Genomic DNA, 23,859 nt, shown 5'->3' on the forward strand with positions numbered 1-23,859 from the left:
CTATACTATGCTTAGGGCTATGGGGCTGAGTGCTGTGTTCAGCATGTGAACATCTACAGTCCATCTTCTGCAGAAGATCAGCTAATGAAGGTGGGCATCTCTGGCCTTAGACTGCGTAAGTCTCCACAGCCTCATGACTGGAATACGATACTAAAGCTGAGGACGTAGTTTGTGATTTTGGGGAAGTGGTTTTAGCTCTTTCCAAGCCTCTTGAAAGAAAAACTCCACCTACTGCTATGTATGGACCCTGTACATACTGATTGCTCTGCCTTCTTACAGAAAGCGCAAGTACAAGCATCTTCTCTTGGGTCTGCCTTCCTTCCATGCCCCTCCACCACCTCTGCCTGCTACTGATGTATTTCTGCAGCATCTTCAAAGGAATCCAGCACTTGCTTTTCCTCCCTGCTTAAAAATTTACAGGCACTTATACCTCTTCAGAAGATCCTTTTAAATAAGAGCAGCAGCAATTTGAAAACCCCGCATACTATCTCAGTGGTACTCATCAGTCCCTCTAAGCTGCAAGTAGGCCCTTTGGGTGCTCTGCAATTCAGCATCTAGGAGGAAGAAGCTGTTCCAAGCCCTCTTATCCGCAGGTCACTAGGGTGCAAGTCCTGAGGGGAATTATGTTGTGCATGCAGGGAAAAGTTTGCCGAGTGTTTTTCTTCTCATCTCTGCTATTGAGAATAAAAAGCAAGTTAAGTAGTCATAGCAACAGAATTGTAACAACTGGCAGAAGAAAAAGACCTGGCTTATCACTCCAAGGGTGAAACATCCAGCAAAATTAAGGGAAATGAATGGAAACAAAGTGGAGGTGCCCTAGGCAAAGGTTTTGGCCATGTTTGGAAAGCTTCTTTTGTAATCAAAGCACATTTCCTATTTTAGAACACCACCTGATGCTGTTCATCTCCACAGGGAGAAAAGGCTCAACCTAGCTGCCATCATAGACACTGTGGATTCACACAAGCACTTGAGGGATGTAGAAATGTTTGCCCTGGACCACAAATTCATCCCCGATAACTACATGGACTATAACCATAAGACACTGGTGTAGCCCCTATCACTCAGAACTCTTTGTACTTCAACACATATGCACATATACTGCACAGGATGCACTTTTGGTTGCTGCACACCCCGATACCTCTGCCCAAGATTGTGTCCAACCGTTATGGGTTTTAGAATGCAGCACTTCAGGAAATACTGGACATTGAAGTGCCATCATATTTGAAACCTCCAATGGCACATGGAAATACATGCTTATTTTGAACATAAAAAGGCACAACAAATGAGTTGTGCTCAGTGCATATACATAAAGGTTGTCGTGGTCACATAGTGCCTTTCACCTCCTGCAGTCTCAGGGCACTTGGCAAGCATTTCCATTAACTCTCCCTGTTTAAATCATGCTGGAAGTGCTCAGGTGAGAGCACCCACCCAGGATGCAGAGCACAGCATCTCTTTCACTGCATACAGACACCTGATACAAGGGTTTCAAACAGCATGCAAAGAAGATTCCTGCCTCTAATTGAAAATAAATTATCAGGGAAGGTATGCAATTACTTCAACGTTTCCAAGATTGCCAAACATATCAGGGGATCTTGAATGACAGGACTGGTCAGGACGGGATTCTCATACAGAAAACATCAAGTGCATAAACAGACAGTGCTATAAAAAGTGCATTCTGCACCATGACTCCAAGACTGCTTCCTGCAGCACCCTCTATGCTTCTTACCAGGAACCCACAACCACAGCAGGAGTAATTCAACAGGATCACAGAGATGGTGGAACAGTTAATAGCTCATTTGAGTCAATGTCCCTGAAAGGATGTATCTGGCACTTTGAAGTCTTAGTATGAATAAATAAAAGTTTAAAATCCTCCAGTTGCTTGCTCATTCCAACTGGTGGCCTGCCCCGAGATGCCTGGATTAACATCAAAAAGATGCTTAAAAGACTGATGAAATGATAGGGGACAGGGTGACAAGTCGAAAATCTGTCCCTCCCCGGACATCAAAAGGAATAAGGTGTTTCAGATATAGACATGATTAAACAAGTCATTTTGGATCTCCATAAAAGAAGCTGAAACTTCAAACACAAAGAGAGAACAGGCATCACTTGTAACAGGAAAAAAACCTCTATCCATAACCTTTCACTGCAGAATCATTTCAAAACACAGGACTTCACAGGTGTTGCATACCAGAACAGTCAATGTTTGTCTCCATTCATATATAAAGCAGAAACAGCAACCCATGCTTGGGTGTGATTCAGACTGACTCATATTTTACCTGCTATCCAAACAGTGATTTTATGGCCTCCCTAACAGGAAGATGCCTGAGTCAGTCAGGAAGAAAACAGAAAGATAACACCTCAACTAGAAAACAAAACTAACTCTCAAAGACCCTTTCTCTTGAAGCACTAGCTGTACACAAGTGTCACTGATGGGGGGGAATTGCAGTGTTCCTCCATCAGTCGGCTAACCATGCTAGCTGTGATATTTGAGGGTGAATCACAGGGTGTGAAATTTGAGATCAGTATTAAACAGATGTATAACAGCTTTGCAGTCATAGGTTAAAACATCTCGACTGCTTTTATTAATATTACGTGCGATAACAAATACAAGCGCTTTATTAAAGCTGAGAAGGCAGACATCTGAAAGCTATGAAAGCCTTGAAATGTAAGTTAAAGGATCTGATTCTCCTCTACTACCAGTATAAATCAAGAACAACTCCAGTGACATTAATAGAGAAGCCATGCAGAATATGGATTTCTCCTTTTGTACAAAATGCTTTAAGAGACTTTCCTCTCTGAAGAAAAGGCAAATAACACGTTGCAAAATTGTGTGAATATTTACTTGACCAAAATCACATCAGTTTGCTCCCATTTCTACCTTTTACCCTCTGTGAGCTCAAGTAAAGGGAACAAAGAGAATCACCCTGAGGTGAAAATTCAAACCAGAAGATTGCCTCTTCCTCACTTATCCCATTTCCACATTCTCCCCGAAGACCACATTTGCTGAAATCAACATTTTCCTGCATAATACTTCATTCCCAGCGAATTAGTATTCCTCTGCTTGATAAACGGAAACCCAGGCAGTCCCCATCCCTTCTTCATAGTCTGGCCAGTAAGGCTGCATTCACCCTACGGCTCTGTTAAACGAGGGTAAAGCAGGATGTACACAAGCCTCAACAGATGGGAAAGCCCAAAAAGAAGTTAAAAGGGATGCGAGCTCCAAAAGGTGGAGAACTGCTGTTTTGAACAGTCCCCATGATGCTGCATGTGATGATCTTAATCTAGACTGCCTCTTGGGTGACAGGCTCTAAAAATAGCCATACAGGTACTTGCTGAAATGCACTTTTATTAACTGAATGCTTCTATAAATAATGCAAACACTAATTCCGGAAATGAAGGAGCAATCTGCTGATCTCACAGGCCTATCGAGCCCGTTCTGCCACATACCCAGAGACCTGCTCCTTAGCAGTGCTGTGTCTGTGATCCATGGGGCCTCCCAGACACAGGGATGCTCAGTGCTGTACAAAGCTGCATAGAAAAACCAGGCTTCTCTAGACCACAACATGCTGGCACACCTTTTGGGGATACCCTGCAGATTACAAAGGCTTGGGACAGGGAACCACTAGGAAATGAGCCTAAAAATCCCTATTATTTAAAATTATTTCTCCAGCTTTTTCAAGTTAACTTGTAATAAAAAATAATAGTCCTCCATTGAACTCTAAAGGTCATCTTAAAAATAGTTCTAAAGGGACCATAACCTGTTCCAAAGGATTTTCCCTCTTACAGGAAGAACCTATTATAGATCTCTTTGGTTTCTTTCACTCAGGCTCCTGAGAGCTCTGTGGCCACTAACCATCAATTTCTCCTTTTAGTCATCAGTGTGGAGTTGGCACGATGGGCATCAAGGGGAGCAACTACAGCAGAGACCCATTTCCATTACGAGGACAGCAACACGGGAAGTACGCTGCCTTTCAAAACCAGCTCTTTTTAATCCACATGGTTTCAAACATCACTTGAAAACTTCCCCTTGTGTAAATAAACCCACTGCCAATCTAAAGCACTGAAAAAGCTATCGTGTTTGCTGACACACAGCGTTCTGTGGGGTTTTAGAAAGAGCTTAATCGCACTAAACTTGCCCGTCATCTCTTATTTGCACGCTATAAAGTACTTCACAAAGGAGCATCGCTTCCTGTACCATTACCTCTGTTTATTGACACACAGATTAGAGAAATAATTTGTCCCAAGCCACTGAGCTGCATGGTGGCAAAGCTTACTCCTGTTAATGTGCCACCGTAACCTGCGCTGGATGCCCCCACACAGAGCCAGCCCTTCCAAATGCGTGGCTGGTGCTGAACTCAGCATGAGTGCTGCTAAAGATCCCATGCAGCTCCCAAGGGAATGCTGCACCCACATCCAGAGTGTACCAAACCCCTGCACCAAACCTGACTGTGCTCAGGCAGCAAGGGTAGGTTTGGGTCTTTGCAGAGATTGATGTGTTGATCAATCAACACACGTTGCTCTTTCCAGTGCTTATAGAGGAGCACAGAGGTGCTTTTTGCCCTCTCTACCTCCCTTGGCTATCACACACTTATCCTCTGCACAGTGTGCCAGGCACCTCCTGTGAGCCAGCAGAAAGCAGAACTGGGGAAGGACCAGCTCCATGGAGGGGTACTTACTGGTTTCCGCTGTCTCATACTCGCTGTCTCGCAGCAGCTCAAAGATGTCCACCTCCACTTTGGCTTTCCCCACCCGCTCGGGTGCACGGTTGATGCGGTTCTTGGCCAGCGTGATGGAGAGCCTCTCCCCTCTGCTGCACTCCATGGGGTCATCCAGGATGGCAGCTGTGGAAGCAAAGGCGATGGCTGAGATTACGCTTGGCAGGGACCCGGCTCGGCTTTCCACTTTTCCATTCCCTTCCCTTTGGGATCTCCAGTGCCACGCAAGCAGCCACCGCGTCAGCACTTGTGCTATTGTTAGAGCATCCTCACTCCATCGTGCGGCCTTGCCCGCCACTTCGCCCACCTCCCAGGTCTTGCCAGACATGTGGGTGTTCACATCTCTGCAGCAGTGGCTGTGTTACCTGCTGCTGCACTGCAGCACCACACATCCACCCACGCTGCTGGGGACCTGGTGGTGCCTAACACCCACTGCAGCACAGCCAGCCGCCCGGACCGGATGCTCTAAAGAGGGACATCCACCCGTGCAGCCCCAAGCAGCCCAGATCCAGGCACTGCCTCGCATCCTAACAAAGGGAAAACGTCCCCAGATAGCCTCGGTTTGTTCGTTTCAAAGCACGTTGGTACGGTGCTAATAGCTGGAATATTTCAGGAAGCACGTGGGCAGCCGTGGGTGGGAAGGGACAAATATTTGTCAAACAGAAAGCACTTGACTCTTGAACTCAGCTCCTGGGCCTGCCCACTCAAATCTGTGTTAGGCACAGGGAGATAGTGTGGGGTATTTTTATTTCCTTGATGGAAGGCAAAATGAGATTGGAATCGAGCATTCATCACATTGTTTCAGTATGAGCTGGCACAAATTCTGCACCCCCGTGGGTTTATCCTTGCTCATAGGAGGTCTCCTCCTACACAGCCTAGACAAAGAAACTTGTCCCAGGTTCAGGGTCCCATTACTTTGGCGCTCCTGCCCCTGAGCCTTGCTTTGAACCAAGCCCAAACCTCAAAGCATAGCCCAACTTCTACAACCCATTTGCATCGCACTTCAGGGCTCTTAGCTTTGCTATGTTTATCACAATGGGACCCCTTCTCTCATGAAGCTGCAGAGCATCTCTGCTTGCTCATCCTGCCCTGACCCCCACAGTAACTAGATACCAAATCCACTGGTGAATCATATCCAAGCTAGTCCGAGTTACTTGCATCCTTATGATACCCACTCAAGAAACTCCTCCTTTTCCTACCTTATCCCAGTTTTACGGGAGCTAAGCTGAAGTACCGATAAAGAAACACACAGCAATACTTCTTGTATGATATGCACAGATGTCTTGGTGAACATTCCCAGTCCTTCAGGTGCTCAGCTAACACACCAACACCATCATTATCTGCAAAGCTAGGGCACTTAATCTCATTATGCAAGAAAGAAGGTTGTGCTCTCCTCTAAGGCCAGAGGCACGGATCACAGGTTTCCTAAGCATCGATATGGATCTTAATGACAAAGTGCCCCAGCAAGCAGCTCGCCCAGCTCCCCAGCAGCAGCAGGCAGGGAAGAAAGTCCTCATACACAAAGCTACCTGATGTGTGCAAACTCCTCACTACAGCCCTGTTTCCAGGAAAGGGTAAAGCAATGTACTGGATCTGATGAACATTATCAAGTGCTGCTTACATTCCAGGTGCTGACACAGCGAAATTAAACATCAGTGGTGGGGGAGTGCGTGTCAGCATTCTTTGATTCATTATTTTCTCATTTAAAGCTTCAAAATCACTAAATTGGAAAACGTTTGCAAGTAAATTCTTCAAGTGTCGGTTTCCTAAGAAAATTGACTTACGCTAATGTACAGTTAAATGCATTTTAAATACAAAAGCGTCAAAACCGAAGCATTTCAAGTCATTTCCTCAGGCCACCGAGGCACAAATGTTTGCACAAAGGTTTTCTCTCTCCATTCAGGAAGGGATTTTCCATTCTTAATTCTGTAAATCTTGAAGAGCTCCCTACAGCTGAGTAAAACGACCAAACCAAACCCCAACAAGTCCTCTTCTCTGCTCTGATTCAATGGGAACTTGGCCTTCCACCTTGGCAGCAAATAACAAGGGGAAGGTGGAAGTGCTCACAGCAAGTGGCAGCTTTAGGAAAAGAAAGGACCCATACAGCCTAAATGCCAGGATGGAGGTGGTGATGGCACTCCTAGAGCCTAGGCACTAATCAAACCACATTACTGCTTCAAACTCCCTGCAAACACCATTTGTTCACTCGCACTTTGGGAGACTAGTTAGTTTTACCAACCATCCAAAGAGCCCCCGGAACAGAGTAGATAATGAGGTTGAACTAATCTTTATTTATTAAGCTAGCAGATGAAAAAGGTCACTTACTGTTTAAAAAAGGTTGGCTTTAAAACTTCATGTCTCGGGACACGGTGCCAAAGCTCGTCTAATAGTGGCATCATTAAGTATGAACGAAAATCTTTACAGAAATTCCCTTTCATCTATTCCTGTCTATTAAATATGGGAAGATGCATCAAGTAAATCTTTAATCCTGAAGGCTTACAGCAAAGTCTTTGAACTTTGTTGGCCTCAAAAATCACTTCTATCTTCGCCATCATAATAAATGTCTCCAATCTCGACTGCCTTCTCTATGAATTATGAGAAGAGGATTTCAGAGGGAGCCAGGAACACCTGGGTCTGTGATGCCCAATTCAGGGCTGCTTAGGATTTCCCAGGGAGTGAAAGTCAAACAGCTTCAAGTGAAGTCAGGAAGGCTGGAAGCATCTTTTCCAGCCACAGATATACATCCTGAAGGCAGTAATAATTCTTCTTTAATTCTATATGCCCAGGTTTTCTTTACACTTAATACAAAACCCATAAAGCCAAGAGGCTACAAATCAGAGTTTATCGCTCTGGATATGCACTGAAAATAGCTGGGTTACACTTTCTTAACATTCAAGCAGTAAGTGACTTGAACTGAAAATCTCCATCAAACACATATTTCAAATGCAACCCTCCGAGTTAATGATTCAACAGTAAGAACCACAGAAAAGAGTATTACTGGCAGCCAAAGAAATGCAAGATGATGTGACAGTGCCCTCTGAGAAAAGCAGAGTTCAATAACTTTCCTATATGTCATCCTCCACTCAAGCTGAGCACAGCCGCAGTATCAAAGACAGATGCTCAAACTCTCCTGCCCTTTCGCCTCTTACCCTGGAGGAACTTCTCCAGGAGGAGGAGAACATTGATTTCTCACCTCAAACAATCCAGTCCTATTCCTTTTCACCTAAACCAGCAAGCAGGCGGACAGGCAGTGCTGTCAGCTGGTGTTTTCAGTGGTGGAGACAGCTGTCTTCCCAGAGCCGGGCTGAGACACAGCAACTCATCCTAATAAGTGCACCGGCCCCTTTCAGACAGCACGGAAATGTAATCCTTTCCACCCTCAGCTGGGTTTCAACCAGTGCTAAATAAGCACAAAGCCTCTGCTCTCCCATTCCCACAAGCCATGTGGCTCCCCAGAGCGCTACCCGCCACCAGCCAGCTTCACAACATATGTGCTCTGACAAGCCTAATGCGACTGCAAGCTTTACTACATGGCACTGCTTGATGACAGATCCAACCAAGACCTAATGAAATAGCATTTTTCTAACAATAAGAGGGAACAGATGTCACCAGGAGGTTTGCACATTGCTACACCAGTGTTCTGCTGACCCTTCCCTGTTAACTTTATTAAGTATTGCTGTGTTTTCCCAGATGCTCATCATACCATTGAGATGTAAAGCCATACTCAGAAACACAAGTGCCATCTCAAGTCATCTCTTGAAGATGTAGATTTAGTAAAACACTGGCTTAGTAAATGTGATATTTCACTGTTTGTGACCTGTTCCTCCAAGTTAAAAAGCTAGAGCTATATGCAATATATCTCAGGTATCTCCTCTGACAGATTACAATCACACTTACAACCTCTTCTGATTTATACTGTAAACACAGTCCTCAAATCCTCTATATATACCCACTATGAATGGACTTTCAAATTAAGAGCTGTAACCTCAAGTTCAACCACGTTTAGACACCTAGAAGATCCAATGCTTACCACTGAAGCGTATCAGTGCCTCACTCTCAAAAGCAGGAACCCTTTGGATCCAAGGCACACCAGAAACCATACTGTTCTTCAAGCACTGATGTCCTGCACAGGAACACCAGCCTCAAGAGATGCGCTGGGACATGAGGACATCACCCCAGACCTCCACATCTCCCCTTCCTGCTGCTCTCCAACCACCTGCACTATCTCTTAACATCAGAGACCCAACCTTGAGCTGCTCCTGACTTCATGAACCAGAAACCAGCTCCAAAACCACGAGGCTTCAGATCATCTGAAGGTCAGTTGATTAAATATGGTTGCAGGATTGCCTTATTTTGCACATTTCCCCTCTGCTGAGCACGATATCAGCCCTTCAGGCTGCCAACACAGGAAAGGATAAGAAATTTGGAGACTTCCTCATTACAGGGCTGTCAAGTACAGCTCCAGTGGAGAAACAGGTGGGATTGTGTTTCCATTCTAATCTCTGAAGTGCTGCTTAAAAATAAAGCAAGAAGTCATCAATATGCTATTGCTCTGAGAGGAAAGAGGATCTCATCAAGGAAAAACAAAATCTCCCAACATAAAATCTCCTTCACAAAGAGACTTGATAATGTTTGCCTGATCACTGTAGCAGAGGGCTATTTATTGCTTTTGGCCAACGCTTCAAATCTGCATTTAAATGGAGCTTTCCTTTCATTTCTGCTATCCAGAGAGAGTGAACTCAGGGGAGAAAAGGAGAAACATGATAAAAACAGCTGAGGGGTTTTATTTCTACTGCTTGAAACACAACCTCTCTTTTCTCTTCTTTAATAATCGCTTTGTGTACATAAAATCAGAGTAACACTCTCCGAGGTTTCAGGAAGATGGAGAATGCCATTGCACTTCCCTGCTGCCTTCCCTCAGTCTGTCACTTGTGCTGGACCAGTCACAGTGCTGGGATGCAAAGCCTCAGATGGGGCAGCTTACCCTTGTGCCCCAGCAAACATTGTCCCTCTAGGCCAGGAAGGTAAAAGCACTGCTGGACCACTCCTCCCTCCTCTGCATACATCTACATCAAACAGAGATAGCTGTTTGTAGCCAAAAAGGGTTGGAACTTTAGCAGCCATTCTGAAAGCAGGCATCCACAGGATAGTTCTCATCTTGCCTCTCACTCCTCTGCTCCACATGCGGGGAGGATAACCCAGTAATGAGACAAGGCCCTGCTCTTCCGATAACCTCACCTGATGTTCTGAATATAAACCTCACCACCAGGCAGCGAGCAAACACCCTGAGCATGAAGACAGAAGCGAAAGAGCACAAAGGGATAAGAGCAGGGTCTGAAATGGAAGTGTCCTGTCCAGAAATGAGAAACGAGGTATTTTAACGCCAACAGGAAAACTCCTACAGGTATCCGCGGACCTGAGGCACGCTGTAGCTATGGATAAAGTCCTGATCTGTGAATTCAAATATAGCGTTTGCAACCAGAGAAGTCCTACTTAATCCTCTGAAAAGCCTCTCAAGAGACTTCCCAAAAAAGAAGAGTAAAAAGCAGGGAGAAGGAGGAATGACTGCCTTAACCTTCCTGAGGAGTACAGTCAGGGCTGCAGCAGGGAATAAAGAAGGGGATGTGCGAGCCCTCCAGCAGGTCAGGCTGGAAGATAGAACAAGAAGGGCTCTCCATCTCATTAGGGCAGGGCTTGGCAGACAGAAAGGGAAGGAGGTGAAGGTTTAATGCTAAAAATGGAACAACAGGAAGGCATGGTGGGACACCTTTCACTCCAAGGTATTCCATGAACCCTGGACACCACCCAGGGATGTAATATCAAAGGCGCATGGAAGCAAACAGAGACCAGGAGGGAAGAGCCTCTTGGGGATGTCAGAAATCTTCCAGCAAGAAAGAAGACTATTCCAGCCACCACGATCCTGTTTCTGCATGTGTGTATGTGGGGTGGTGGGATGCCTTCTTGTTTCCCCGAAGCTCTGCTCGCAGCAGAAGGTACTCATATAACAGATGCTCCCTGCATCATTGAAAAGCCTATCTGTCAAACTGGCACTGGAGAGATACCCGCATCCACACAAGGTCAGTCTGAGTTCCTAAATCTTATTTTCTTAAGAAACCAGCCTAAAAACCCTGTCTGGATTCAGGAACATCATTTCCCTGTCCATCTTTTGTTTCAATAATGTCAAGTTGAGTTCGGAAAGTAAGTTTTCATGGTCTCAGGTGACTGGCAGCAGCTGCGTTTCTGAGGAGGAGAGCACTGGGAAGCCCTGGGGGGGGCAATAAATTTGCCAGGACCAGGAAACAAGCAAGAACTTAATTAAGTCAGTGGAGAGTATGAATACAAGAAAAATAACCACACAAACCCCAAGCGCCACTTCCAGGCAAGCAAAAAGAATGAGGATGGAAGAAACAATGTGTAAAATCCTAAGTTAAGGAAAAAACAAAAAGGCCAAAAACAAATGGGGAAGTCCACCAGGATTTATAGTTATAGCCATTGATTTCAGAGATGGCAATGCATAAGCAGCTGTGGGACTTTGCATTTGAGAGCAGGCAGCAGCCACTGGAGTGGGAAAGAACCTGGCACAGGATGGGCAGGTAGGGAAGGAAACCACTGCAGAGTCCCAGATGACACAGGATGCTTTCCTTATCACACCCCACAACAAGCATCTTCTATACCTAAACAAGACAGATGACCACAAAGCTCAGAGCTCCATCTCCATAAGTGGATGTATTTCAATGGCAGCCAAGGCTGTTCCAGCGTACATTCAACCTTCTGCAATCCTTTGGGATTTACTGATTGACAGCGATGTAAGGACAGCAACATTTCCAAACCTGACACTTTGCCTTATGCAGAGGGAGCCATTCCTTGAACCTCCAGCTTCAGGATTAAAGGAATTTGAGGCCTCTTTAAATCCAGTGGATTTCCATTTATTTATGTGGAGCCTTTAGTGACCATTTTCCTCTTAACCCTTCCTGGAATCTTAGCATTTGCAGCGCATTTGCTCTTCTTTCAGCATCTTATTTCAAGGATGCTATGGCTTTGGCACCATTCGCTGATTCTTCCCAGGTTGGCAAACACCAGTGCACTGCAGAGGTTGCACAGCTCAGACCAAATGATAGAGTACATAAGCGCCAGGCCCCGGTTCCAGGCTTCCCTCAGCCAGCTGATTAACTGCATACCCAGAGATAGCAAATAGGATGTACCCCCAATGTCAAGGTGAGAAGGGGAGAAAAATCTGTTGTAGCAATGAGATGTAAGGTTTTGCATTCAGTGATAGGGACAGCTTATAGGTTTATTGCACCAGTTCTGTTCTTGTTACAAATCATTAGACGTTGCTACTATTACAAACCTCTAAATGATGGATCCAAGGACAAGGACCTACCATGCTGGATGTAGATACCAGATATGACAATTCCTTTAAAGATACGAGACAGACAAATGATAGGTGGAATGACTTTCATTCTCTTATGACAGATGAAGAACGAAGGCAAAAAGAGATAAAGCGACTCCTCAAGGTTTTGCAAGACCACATGGCAAATATACAGAGTTACTATGCCAGAAGGCTTCAGAAATCCTTGTTTAGCACCTCAGCCTTTTTACTTACTGCCACTGAAATGTGACACTTCTGCTTCAATCTACAGGCATCCAAGTGCATCACTAAGTAAGCACTATTAAGAGAGCATCTCTAGAAAGAGCAGCATATTTAAAGAAACACATATGAAGATAAAAGGCGGCCAGGGTCAATGCTACAAGGCTGAGCACAGCCTGGATGGAAGATTCAAACTCCATTCAGGCGTTTTATAGCCAGTGGAAAGAATCAGGACCTACAGAGGGCAATTCAGAGCACCTAAATCAGGTAATAGTTTGCCCCTACCAAGCTGGCCTTTAGCATCTCTGCTCTTTATCCACCCACTCCATAGAAAACCTCACTACCTATAAACACCTCCCTATCCCTACACCGCTCAGATGCGATGCACAGATGTGCAAGTACAGACAGTATGGCCTAAGAATAGGAGGTGATCAGAGAGAAGCTGAGTGATGAACAAGGACAGGAAGAGGTGACACTGGAAACCTCACCCCTGTTGCAGAAGATCCAGATACATTAAACTACATGGAAGAGTTTGATCCAATTATAAACCAGTGACACTTGAGCCCTACGCTGATGTGCCTGGGGACTTTTTGCATCTCTTTGCTTTACTGTTAGAACAAACAACTTTTCCTGCTGAGTCACACTAAAATGAGATGCTAAAGAGCTGCCACACCAGATGTGGCAGCCCTTCAGATCCAATATCCATCAATCTACACAGCCTCTAGTTATTTATTTTTTGCCACTCAGCCTTCAGCAATTTAATAGGTTACTTTAATGTCTTCCTGCCTTTCCTCTGTAGCATGCTCTGCTCACTGCTTTTTTTTCCCTCCTGATGACTTCTTCTCCTGTCTTTCGGGTGGGAAAACAAACCAGGTAGTTTCTTTTCCCTGGACTCTGACTGGTTTTCCCTCCTTTTCCATCCATTTCAGCAGCAAGCTGCTAATTCATCTAAGCCCAGTTTATAAATTTGATTGCTAAGAAAATGATGCTGCGTTGCCTGAAAAGAACTGTTTTTTCTTCCTTTGCTTGTATACAAGTGGCTTCTGTTCAACCCCAAATCAGCACCTGTGCCCACCTGCCTTGCACTGAATCCAACTTCAGTGCCCAAGCCCAGTGGTCACTTCTGAGACGTGGAGCTGAACCAGCTCAGCCACATCACCAAGGTTTCCAGAGGCTCATCATCTGCAGCAAGCACTGAGCCCTCTGGCACCTCTTGCAAACTCTGTCTCTAATGCAACCTGTGAGTTTCTCAGGTATTCATCCTCACAGTACCTCCATGGAGCAAATGGACCACCTGGTCCATTTTGAAGAGGTCAAGAAACATGCAGATACTCCAGGAAGCTGAAATGAGTTAAGATCTGAAGGTAACACGCAGCAGTTACAGTACATTAAACTTTCATGTGCATGCTCTCATTTGGAAAAAGAAGCAGCCACACTTTGTTGTTAGATAACTTTAAGAGAAGGGATCTACAGAGACCTAAGTGACTGAAGCAGTGCACAGTAACAACCCTGCTCAAGGCAATTTGTCTTAGCATCCTCTGCAGACCATCCCTGCATGGGGCCATAAACAGTGCCTGGAGAGCCCTTGGCACAACAGAAAACAATGACAAAATCCTTAAAAGTTACTCAAACTTCTCCCAAAGAATCTCTGAGGTTTCTCATACAATGCTCTTCAATGTAGGTAAAGAACAACTCTTAGGCAAACAGCAAAAGCTTTCAGCTTGGGAGCTCATTACAGATTCCCCTATAGCTGTGCAATGTGGAAGAGTTTTAAACACGCTACGCAAACAGGAACGGGCAAGTGAAAAGGAATAAAAATTAGCAAAAGGCAAGGATAAAGAAAAAGCTCCTCTGCCTAAGACTAGATTAAATCAGACACAAAAATTTGAGTGAACAAGGTCAAAGAAACCCAAAGGAAAAGCTATTCCAGGCTCCCAGACGCTAGGCGTGATGGAAGAAGCAGCACGCTAACGCAGGAGCAGCTGGTGGGATCAGAGAAGAGTCAATGCCAGCACTGGGTCATGAATGAGGCATACCAGAAGCAGCCCCACTTGTAAAGCAGAGGATGAGCGGAGTGAATTACATCCCCTGTAGTTTGTTATGATGCTTCTTGGAGAGGTTACTGAATTAGTTACATTAATGCAGCAAGGGACTGGATCGGGTTCACAGTGATAAGCTTAATTAAATAAATAAGCAACATTTATGCTGATTAATTAAAGTCACGGTTCATATCATCAAATCCTCCTACTTCCAACCACCTTTATGAGGATACCTGCAAGAACTCAATCCAGCCACACCGGAGGGGAGGGCAGGACGAGGGGGAACCTTACCAAGGCACCCTCCTGCTGTGAGAAGCCTGAGACCAGCTTGCACTTCAGTGGGTGGCCCAGGCTTCTCTGCTGGGGGTCTGCTCTTGCTGCTGTCACATCAAGAGTTAGGGTTGCCAGCCGCAGGCAGCACCACGTTCCCTCTAGTCCTCAAAGTCTGTAAAAGGTGTCTCAACACAACACTGAAAACGTCTCGGAGACAGCGAGCTGTGTCAGCTGCCCTTGCAGATGCAATTCTTTTTCATTATCCCAGCTAGCAGAACTCGCCTGGAGAAACAGGGCTGCTTTCTCATCCTCCCCAGCTTCTTGCCATGGGAGAGATGCTCGGGCTCAGCAAACTGCTGTCTCACCATCAAACATCCAGACCTCCCGTCCCCATCACTCACTACTTGCCACTTTGTGCATCACGACCCAAGTTTCCATGCTCAAGCTAATGTCATGCATGCAGACTTCAAGAGGAAAACCTGTGGCCCTTATGAGGGAGTTAACTCCGTAAGGCTTGAGGTTTAAAGATAAAATTCCCACTCAAGCACTCCTCTGAACCAGGATGAACTGAAGCTCAGGTCCAGCAGTTATTCTAATCCAAATGTTATGAGAATGGGGCAGATCCTTTCTCCCCTGTTTTTCAACTTCCTGCTCCTTCTTCCCACAGCCCAACAAGTTATACACAGCTCTAGTGTTTCAAAGAGCAGACTAGTTGCTCTGAAGTGAAAAGCTAGCTTGGGAGGTTATGGTTTGCTCAGGCTCATCCTTCACACCTGCTCATAAACCCAGTGGTGATTAAAAACTAGGCATTACTGTTATATTTTGACCACATAGAGAATATCATCATCATCATCCTTCCCTGCCACCCCCAGCCCCTCCTCATGAATCATTCATCCCGATTCCCGCTAAAGAACTGGGCTCATGCTTTGTGCTAAACAGATTTTCTGCCTGTGGAGCACAGCCTGTTCACCTGTGCTATACCCAAACACAGAAACAGCCTCTTGGCTTGAGCTGATGGGCCAGGACAATCCTTGTGGTACCCGGCCCATTACCCTCTCGCATGACCACACATGGACAGCCGTATGGATGGAGGGACGACTACTGCCAGAGGCCACCTGCACATCCCGAGGTGGGAATCTGTGATTTATTTATATGATGTGCATGCAGCTAACATCAGGAGAGTCACTGAATGCAGCCCTTATCCTCATGGCTTGCCCTATTAATTCACCTGTACTTGCAACAACACTGTAGTCACCTTCACCAGTGTGAATTACACGTAGAGAACAGAAGCACTTCTCTGAGGCTACAAGATCATGTCATCTATTTGCTTGCTGCTCTTTATGGGATGTGAATCAATGCAGCTGTGACAGGACATTTGACATTGACTGTGGAGGGAGCCAAGATGAGGCCCTAAGTCACTAATAAGCCCATCAAATGGTCCCAACAAATTCTGCAAGGGTTATCAGCTCCATCTCTTCCAGTCTTTCCTCTTTTTCTTGACACAGTCTTACCAGATTTGGAACTAACTAATAACAATAATAATAAAATAAGCCTTGCTTACAATCAGTTGCAGGATTGGGACTCTTTTCTCCATTTATTCACCATCACAGAAATTGCCTTTTAAATGGATTACAATGATTGTAATGATCCAGATATTACCTTGGAACCTCACATTTTGATACATCCAAGGTTGTTCTCTTAGATAAATAACAGTTATTACTGTAAAGTGATTTCCCCCCTTCTGTACTTCTGAAGACTTCCTGCAGGAGATGGCAAAGAAAATGGCTTCCATTAATACCACATTTAGTCCCTGTTGCTTTTATACTTTGACTCCCATCATTAATCTTCTAATGTGTCTTTAAACAAACGTCATTTACTCCCCAGCTCTCTGGCAGCTATTCTTCCCCATCTTCTCCCCTCCCTTTCCCCAGTACCCTTCTTCCCCTGACTCATCAGTGGGTGTTGTGCTCCTGCCAGTCATGGAGAAGCATTTCGGCTCTTGTTCAAGCAGTTTGTGGGTAATTATAAGAAAAACAATCAGGAAACAATCAGGAAACACACATCAGAAGGAGCTGTGATGGGAGGATTTCTTTCCTCCCTGAAAGCGTGCACTAAGGATCACAGGATGACTTTGCTGAAGAGGTTATTCTAAACTAATGCTAGGGTAGCAGTCACCTCAGCAGAGCTGGGTGCAGGCTGGGAAAATGCTGCCTTTGGCACAGAGCATCCTCTTTTGAGCACACCACAAATGCAACTGCCAGATGCCACTTTCATCTGATTTGATGACGACAAACAAGAGTGCTCTTTCCAGTATGCAATCATGGGGCAACTGAGTCTGCACTATCAACTGTTTGCACAGGACTCTCTGAAACAGCCTGGATCCCTGCCATTTGTTAGTGCTCTCACCTCCATGTGATAGGGAGCAGAGGCAGAAAATGGATACAGCCCAATTCTGCAGGGGCATTTAGGTACCAGTGCTGGTAAAATCCCACCTATGCAAGGAGCTTTGCAGGAGTTTAGCATAATGGAAGCCATGCATTTAATGAGCCAAAAGGGTCTAAAGCATTTGCCTGTCATCTGGAAGATCAATTCAACATGTACGTTTTAAATCCCAGAACCTCCCATGATGCTGCAGCACCACACAGTACACCCTGGACCAGCCAGCATGGCTGTGCTGGCATCACCGGGGTCCTGCTCACTCTGCCAAGCATCCATCCAGCAAGGGGAGGACACACCGACCTTCTAGCAAAGGGCAAAAGAATTGTTTCCCAGACTAATTAAGCTACTTAAGGCTAATCACACATTAGCCATGAGGCACATGGGCACAGGACCACAGTTGTAGGGAACAGCGCTACATTCTGCTTACAAGCCCTGCGCTTGAAAATGTAGCATCCACAAAGCCATCCCCCTTTTCCCAGTAATTGGTTGCATGCAGGTGCCTCCTCTGAGCTGTTTTACTCCCTCCAAACTCAGTATGCCTTTCACAGAACACACTTGTCCATGTTTATAATTAAACAGCTAATGAAGAACCTGGATAGAGCAAAACCAACAGGAGGTTAAGGCATTAACATGAGCCTCTACATCCCTCCCGTTTTAAGCAAGATAAAGCATAGGATAAAAATACCAGGTATTTCCCCCAAGAAGAGTGTCAAAAAGCTACAGGAGAAGAGGTAAAGTGCTAAGGACACTGCTTATCCTAGGGCTCACATCCTGCAGATGTTACACTACTACATATCCTTAACACAATGAAGCGCATTAATGATCAGGACTATTACCCAGTGCTAAGTAACAGTCTGAGGTCACCTGGGAATAGTTTCTAATACAACTGGTTCTGACTATGCCAGTTCTGCAAGAGGTCCCCTTTGGCTGTATCTTCAGGTGGATAACTTTGCTGCAAGGTTGTGGCTTTTCTCTTTTTGCTGTTATTTTTGTCCATTAACTAGCAGAAGGTCATATCAAGAAAAAGACTTGGATAATTTTTTTGGCATGAGAACCCCTGACAATGTCTTTTAGGCCAAACCTGGGGATTTTTGAAATGATAAAAAACATTAAGATTTCTTGGGAAAAGAAGCCAAATAAGCAGTTTTTCCAAAGGCACAGAGAGGGCTCTCATTACACTGGAAGTTTTTGAATGCCTGTTTGCTTTTATGCTGCGCTGTTTGTGCAGGACCTGGTGCATGCTACTAAAGTACAAAATAAAGGTTATTAATTGCTTGGCCATGACTTTATTTTTCTTATAACCAAAATCTAACACGTATATGTTTATGTATAAATAAACCATGGAAAGATACCATCTGATTGAAATCAATAGACAAGCTAACACGACTCCAGCCCTACCAGGAGCAGCAAAGTTCTGTCCCTTTGCTTATAGAAGCCTGGAAGCAGCTGCCTCATCTCCCCTCCCTCTGGAGCAGCACTGTGCAAATCCCACACTCCAGGGTCTCTGACCGACCTTCCTTCTGCAACTAGATCAAAAGCAGAGCACGCACCCCCTTATTTCTTTGCCTCAAACGGACATTAACATCCATCACGTACCTACACTGAAAAGGTTGGCAATACCCACGGCTCAACATTGAGAGCTTCAATTAAATCAATTAGCATCCCCATACATGGCTAATATTGGAGACATAGGAGAGGTTTTAGCATCCAAATAGAAAATCAGTTTGTGTGTCCAGATGGTCACTGGAGGCGCTGTAATTACCATACTACCACTGTAACTCCGTGTGTTTGGGCCCGTTTCAACGGCACCAGCCCTGTTTATCTGCTTGGAGGAGAGCCTGTGCCATCTGGGCCAGATGAGGTTCATTGTCTGCCTGGCATCCATGGGATAAACACAGCTCCCCCACTCACCCAACTGCCATTTATTAATATTGACTATGGAAAGGGGTGAGAGTGGCACACTACTCACTGTAAAGTAGTTTATAAGGAAGCTCTTGGCACAGAAGGATGCCCCAGGGAAGTGCTGGACCAGGCTGTGCTGCACACCAGAGAGAAGCTCTATGTCGCAGGGCCAGCTCCCCACACCTTGCTGCCCTCCTAGGGCAAGGCATGGAGGGGACCCTGGCCAAACCCTAGCCCCAGATGCTCCCATCATGAGCCTGCAAGTACTGAGAAGCCAAGAGGATTTCCTGTGCACACCACCGCCATCTCTGCTCTGCTCTTCAGGCAACTTCAAAACTCAAAGGCATGAGGCAGGAGACAGGCTGCTGAGCTCCTGGCTGCCTGCCTGCAACGCTATTCCCTAGAAAAGGGAGCAAGTGAATAGGAGCATCTAAGGAAGCTAAATGATGCTGCGCTTCCTGTGCTACAAAGGTGCTTCAAAACGATGGAGGTCCAGCCCCAGCCATCAAGTGAGCAGCACACAGGCAGGACAGGCTCAGCCACAGCTTCTGAATGAACACCGGCTCCCTACCTCGGATTATAATGACAGGAAGGGAAGGCTCACAGCCCGTTAAGTCTCTAACTACTGTTAACAACCTCCCATTAGTCTCCTCCTGTCATCTCCTTGTCTGAAAAAGCAGGGGATTAATCCTTCTGTTCTCCCACACTAGATCAAGTCCAACCTTCGAGCAGCAGAGATTTTCCCTCATTGTGCATCTAGGCATTAAACACACATGGTTATGCAGAGGACATTTACTGCAACACAGCTACTGAAAGCAAAGGGAGTAACAACAGAGCCATGTTTGTCTGCATATGAATGAGAAATCTTTATGAAGGGAGCTTATCATTAGAAAGACACCGGGCCAGGTCTTGCAAGCCCCGTGTGGTTCTGCTGAGAGTGAACTAGGTTATAAAAGTGAGCCTGTGAAAATGGATGTATCATAGGACAAGGGGTAATGGGTTCAAACTGAAACAAGGGAAGTTTAGATTGGATAGAAGGAGGAAGTTCTTGGCTGTGAAGGTGGTGAGGCACTGGAATGGGTTGCCCAGGGAGGTTGTCAATGCTCCATCCCTGGCGGTGTTCAAGGCTAGGTTGGATGGAGCCTTGGGCGAGATGGTTTAGTGTGAGGTGTCCTTGCCTATGGCAGGGGGGTTGGAACTGGATGATCTTAAAGTCCTTTCCAACCCAAACCATTCTATGATTCTCTCCTGACACAACACTGCCTCAATTAAGTTTTCTGACTGAGGTAACCCAGAGGCAGCACAGTCAGGCAGCAGATGGGAAAGACTGCCTGTGAGGGTAAGTGCAGGGTTTTCCTGTCTGGAGCTACATAAGGCAATTTATTGTTCTTCTTTCCTCTTGCATTCAGTGTTTCTGACGAGGTCAACAGGGAGGGAGCTGAGAAAGCCTGGATTCAGATTCAGCTTTCACACACGAGAGGCAAACAGTCAAATTGAAACAACTACGGGAGCAGTAACTGAGAAATTCTATATGTGTTTTCTCTCACCTCCAGCCCTTCTCCTTTATTTCATTTTAAACTGCGACATTAACCTAGTTTTCAAGAAAAACATAAAGCAATTCTGCATTCCCCACCTCTGTGCTCTGATGGTTTGCACCAATAAAGCAATCTATCCAACCACGGCCACCGGTTTACCCACTCTCTATGAGATCAGGACATCTCCATGGCTCTCCATTGGGAGCAGGGGTTTCTGCAGGGCCCCACTCGGTGCACAGCTGAGCAATGAGCCCAGGGATCAGTCTTTAGGAAATGAGCAAAAGGAGGGGTTGAAGCACCAACCCAACCAATGCCAAGAAAGCCTGCAGCCAGCAGGTATTTTGGGGTCCTTCATTGCTCTTCCTTTCTCATGTACCATCAGCTGCCCCAGGTGCTTTTTCAGTAGCTGGCCCCAAACTTGCCAGTTTTCCACTCATACATAGACCTCACAGAGCTTGCTCATCTCCATGTTGCCTTTAGGCTACTGCAGTGGGCTTTCTTTAGAGCCAATCCTGAAATCACTCCAGAATTCCCTTCCATCCCCGCTTTTTGTGTTTCACATTCAATTAATCAACAGCAATAGGAATTTGAATCCCTGCCTTTCAGTCTCTGCGCTCACTCCCTCTCAGGATTTTCCTTTCCCAAAAAGCTTATTTAACCGGATGGTCTTAATTCCTTCCACCCCAGGAGACAAAGTCAGAGATTTGCATAGCTCTGGCACAGCGGTCTGTTTGCCAGCAAACCCCACTGCTCTCCTGCAGAGAGGCTGCAGGATTCATAGCCTCTTTGGGATCTCACCTCTTTCCTCTGCGAGCTGAAGCACACTCACTCAGTATCAGGGTAAAGGCAGGGATATCCCTCTATTAAGACAGGCTTTGGAGGAGGTTTATCCCCTGCTGCAGTTAATCCATTGGCCACACAGAGCCTTTGGCTGGGTATTGGGGCTTCCTCTCCTCTGCAGTTCTCCTGGTAATAACCCTACATCCAGCGCTGGGCATGTGTTCAGCTGTTCCAGATGTTAGGAAAACCTTGAGGGGGTGCAGCACAGCCTGAACACACACAATAAGCAAACACCTTCAGAGGCTTTCCCTGGCTTTGCTTAGTTATCCTTTCTCCTTTCATTTTTGTGGCTGCCACTCATTCTGTGCCCCCACCTCAGACCCAAGAGCAGGACCCCTTCCCTCCATTAGCAGGGATGGAAATCATTTCCCCACCAAGGAGAAGCAACGTGAGCAATTTCATTTCCTGCGCATCCTTAATTTTAGTCTTGAATATATATTGCTTACTTAAAGGGGAGAAGAAGAACAATCACATGCCCTACAGTGCTTCAGCACAGCTTCAGCTCTGCACCAGGGACAGCCCTGAGGAGCAGACAGGGCAAAGGCACAGCCACCCACTATCAGCCAGTACCGACCTAGTCGGGCGTTTTAAGAGGGCAAAAAAGTCCTCATGATGATGGTGAAGACACTTTGCTCCCATGTATGAAAATGCACCAAGGTGGCACAAAAATCCATCCATGGAAAAGGCAGCAGGCACAGCAGAGCGCTATTCACTGCCACTACAGCTCTGCTCCCCCTCTATGAGGCTCAGGCAGCCTCCCACACAACACAGCATCCAGAGCAATGCTTGCAATACTGGAGTCAATAAGGTTAATTTAGAAAAGACGGAAGAGAAGAAAGAAAGAACACCACATTGTTTGCTCCTCATGTAATCACTGTAAAGAGATCTATATAACAGAAAACACGACGAGCAGAAATATGGATTTGTTATTACTATCATTTGCTGCAGGGGCAAGGGAAGACTAGAAATGCACCTTCTCTCAAACACAGCCAAACAAAACCTCATTCCTTATTGATTTCTGGAGCAGGACTACAACTGTCAAATGTAATTAGCCCAACAATAATGAAATAAAAATGCTTTTCCTTATAGGCGCAGTTACAGACACTGCTCTGCACTGGGCCTGGACCAGATCTCCATCTCTGAATCCTAACCAGCCAAAGCATGGTGCTGACCCTAGGGCTTGAGTAGGGAAGTGGTTCCAGGCTTACGCTCACATTAGTACTTATGTGGGACTAACAACCTAGTTGGAAGTGCTGTCACTAGAGGATTAATGCTGCCCTTACCCTCACAACCACTGCTGACACGACTGAAATCCTTTTCTTACTGTCAAAAGCCACCCTGGTTTCTGTTAAACACAACTCCTGAAAGCAGAAATGATGGTGAGGGCAGGCAGTGAATTCAAACTGTTTTTTCCTTAAAGCCACCCCTCTTTTTACAAATGCACCACTTTCATCCTAAGTCACCTCTTGCACTGAGTCTGGATCAGCTGCTTATGCTGCCTTTAGTTTCCACTGGAGGCAGACCAAGATGCAGGAACACCGGAGCAAAGCTTGACTCTCAGTCGGCATCAATCAAATCATGCTTTTATGCAGGAGCTTCATGCACAAAAGAACACTCCAAACAAGGAAATTATTTGCCATTTAAAATAAAGCCACAGCAACAGGTCTAGTGGTCTACCGTAAAAAGTAGTTCAACATGCACCTTAGAAATGGGTTAAAAGAAGAGTAGTATTAAAAAGCAAAAAGGTGCTGGGGAAATGCAGCCCCATGAGGTGCTGCAAGAGCATGGTACCACTTATCAACCCCTCAGAAAGATGCAGACAGGTTGCCTGTGCTAGCCCAGGCACCAGGGTGATGTCCCAACAGCGTCACCTCCCCATGTCCCACGCATTGCCAAGGCAGGGCAGCAGGGCTGGCACAACCCTGAAGGTGCTGCTTTGGTACAGGAGATCAGGAAGCATCAGTACGGGCTTGGCTGTCCCTCACGCCAGAGCCATTGCTCCTTGACTGCATGCCACAGTTTTAATTTCCTCTGCTGTTTGACTGCTCCTCCATATGCTCTGGCTCTGGCACAGTAACAGCCCGTGTGCAGGCAGCTTTCTGAGAGTGCTCATTGCTCCCTGACCTGCTCAAAGCAAAGAGGGGAGGATGACTGGGGCTTCCAGCTCTCCGTTTCACTGATGCCCTCAGTGAAAACCTGCTCCTCCATCTCCCCCATCAGGCATGGCACACTCAGCACAGCAAGTACCAGGGCAAGAGACACTCAGCAGGCGAGACTCTACCTCTTGGCATCACCACCTGAATGAATCCGCTTTGCAGATGTCAATGCTTAGCCCTGCCTCTAGCTCTCCTCCTCCTCCACACCTCGCCTGCTGCCTCTCAGTACAGCTCCAGCAGGTCTCTGCATCCTACAGGAACCAGACAGTGACCTAAGATGCTGAGTGAGGGCTATTTGATTTCGGGCACACAACTGTGGGGCACAGGACGAGCACAAGGACTTGTCCTGGCTGCCTGAAGGAGAGAGGCATC

The 23,859-nt window shown here is 46.0% G+C and overlaps 2 protein-coding genes across 5 annotated transcripts in view; both read right to left on the minus strand.

Annotated features, from left to right (window-relative positions):
* TBCEL (tubulin folding cofactor E like) overlaps nt 1-23,859 on the minus strand; it is a 320,977-nt gene that overhangs the window by 93,553 nt on the left and 203,565 nt on the right. The window lies entirely within an intron of this gene.
* GRIK4 (glutamate ionotropic receptor kainate type subunit 4) overlaps nt 1-23,859 on the minus strand; it is a 177,884-nt gene that overhangs the window by 63,376 nt on the left and 90,649 nt on the right. For all 4 annotated transcript variants that reach the window (XR_009727721.1, XM_061368511.1, XM_061368510.1 and 1 more), the window contains exon 3: nt 4,677-4,841. Coding sequence is in view for 3 of the 4 variants with exons in the window: in XM_061368511.1 (XP_061224495.1) it covers nt 4,677-4,841 (165 nt within the window). In the remaining variant the exon portion in view is untranslated. The remainder of the gene's footprint in view (nt 1-4,676; nt 4,842-23,859) is intronic.

Source organism: Neopsephotus bourkii, unplaced genomic scaffold, assembly GCF_033783945.1.
Source record: "Neopsephotus bourkii isolate Nb327-2 ecotype Australia unplaced genomic scaffold, CSIRO-AGI_Nbou_v1 NB_1433, whole genome shotgun sequence".
In the NCBI taxonomy this organism is placed as follows: Eukaryota; Metazoa; Chordata; class Aves; order Psittaciformes; family Psittacidae; genus Neopsephotus; species Neopsephotus bourkii.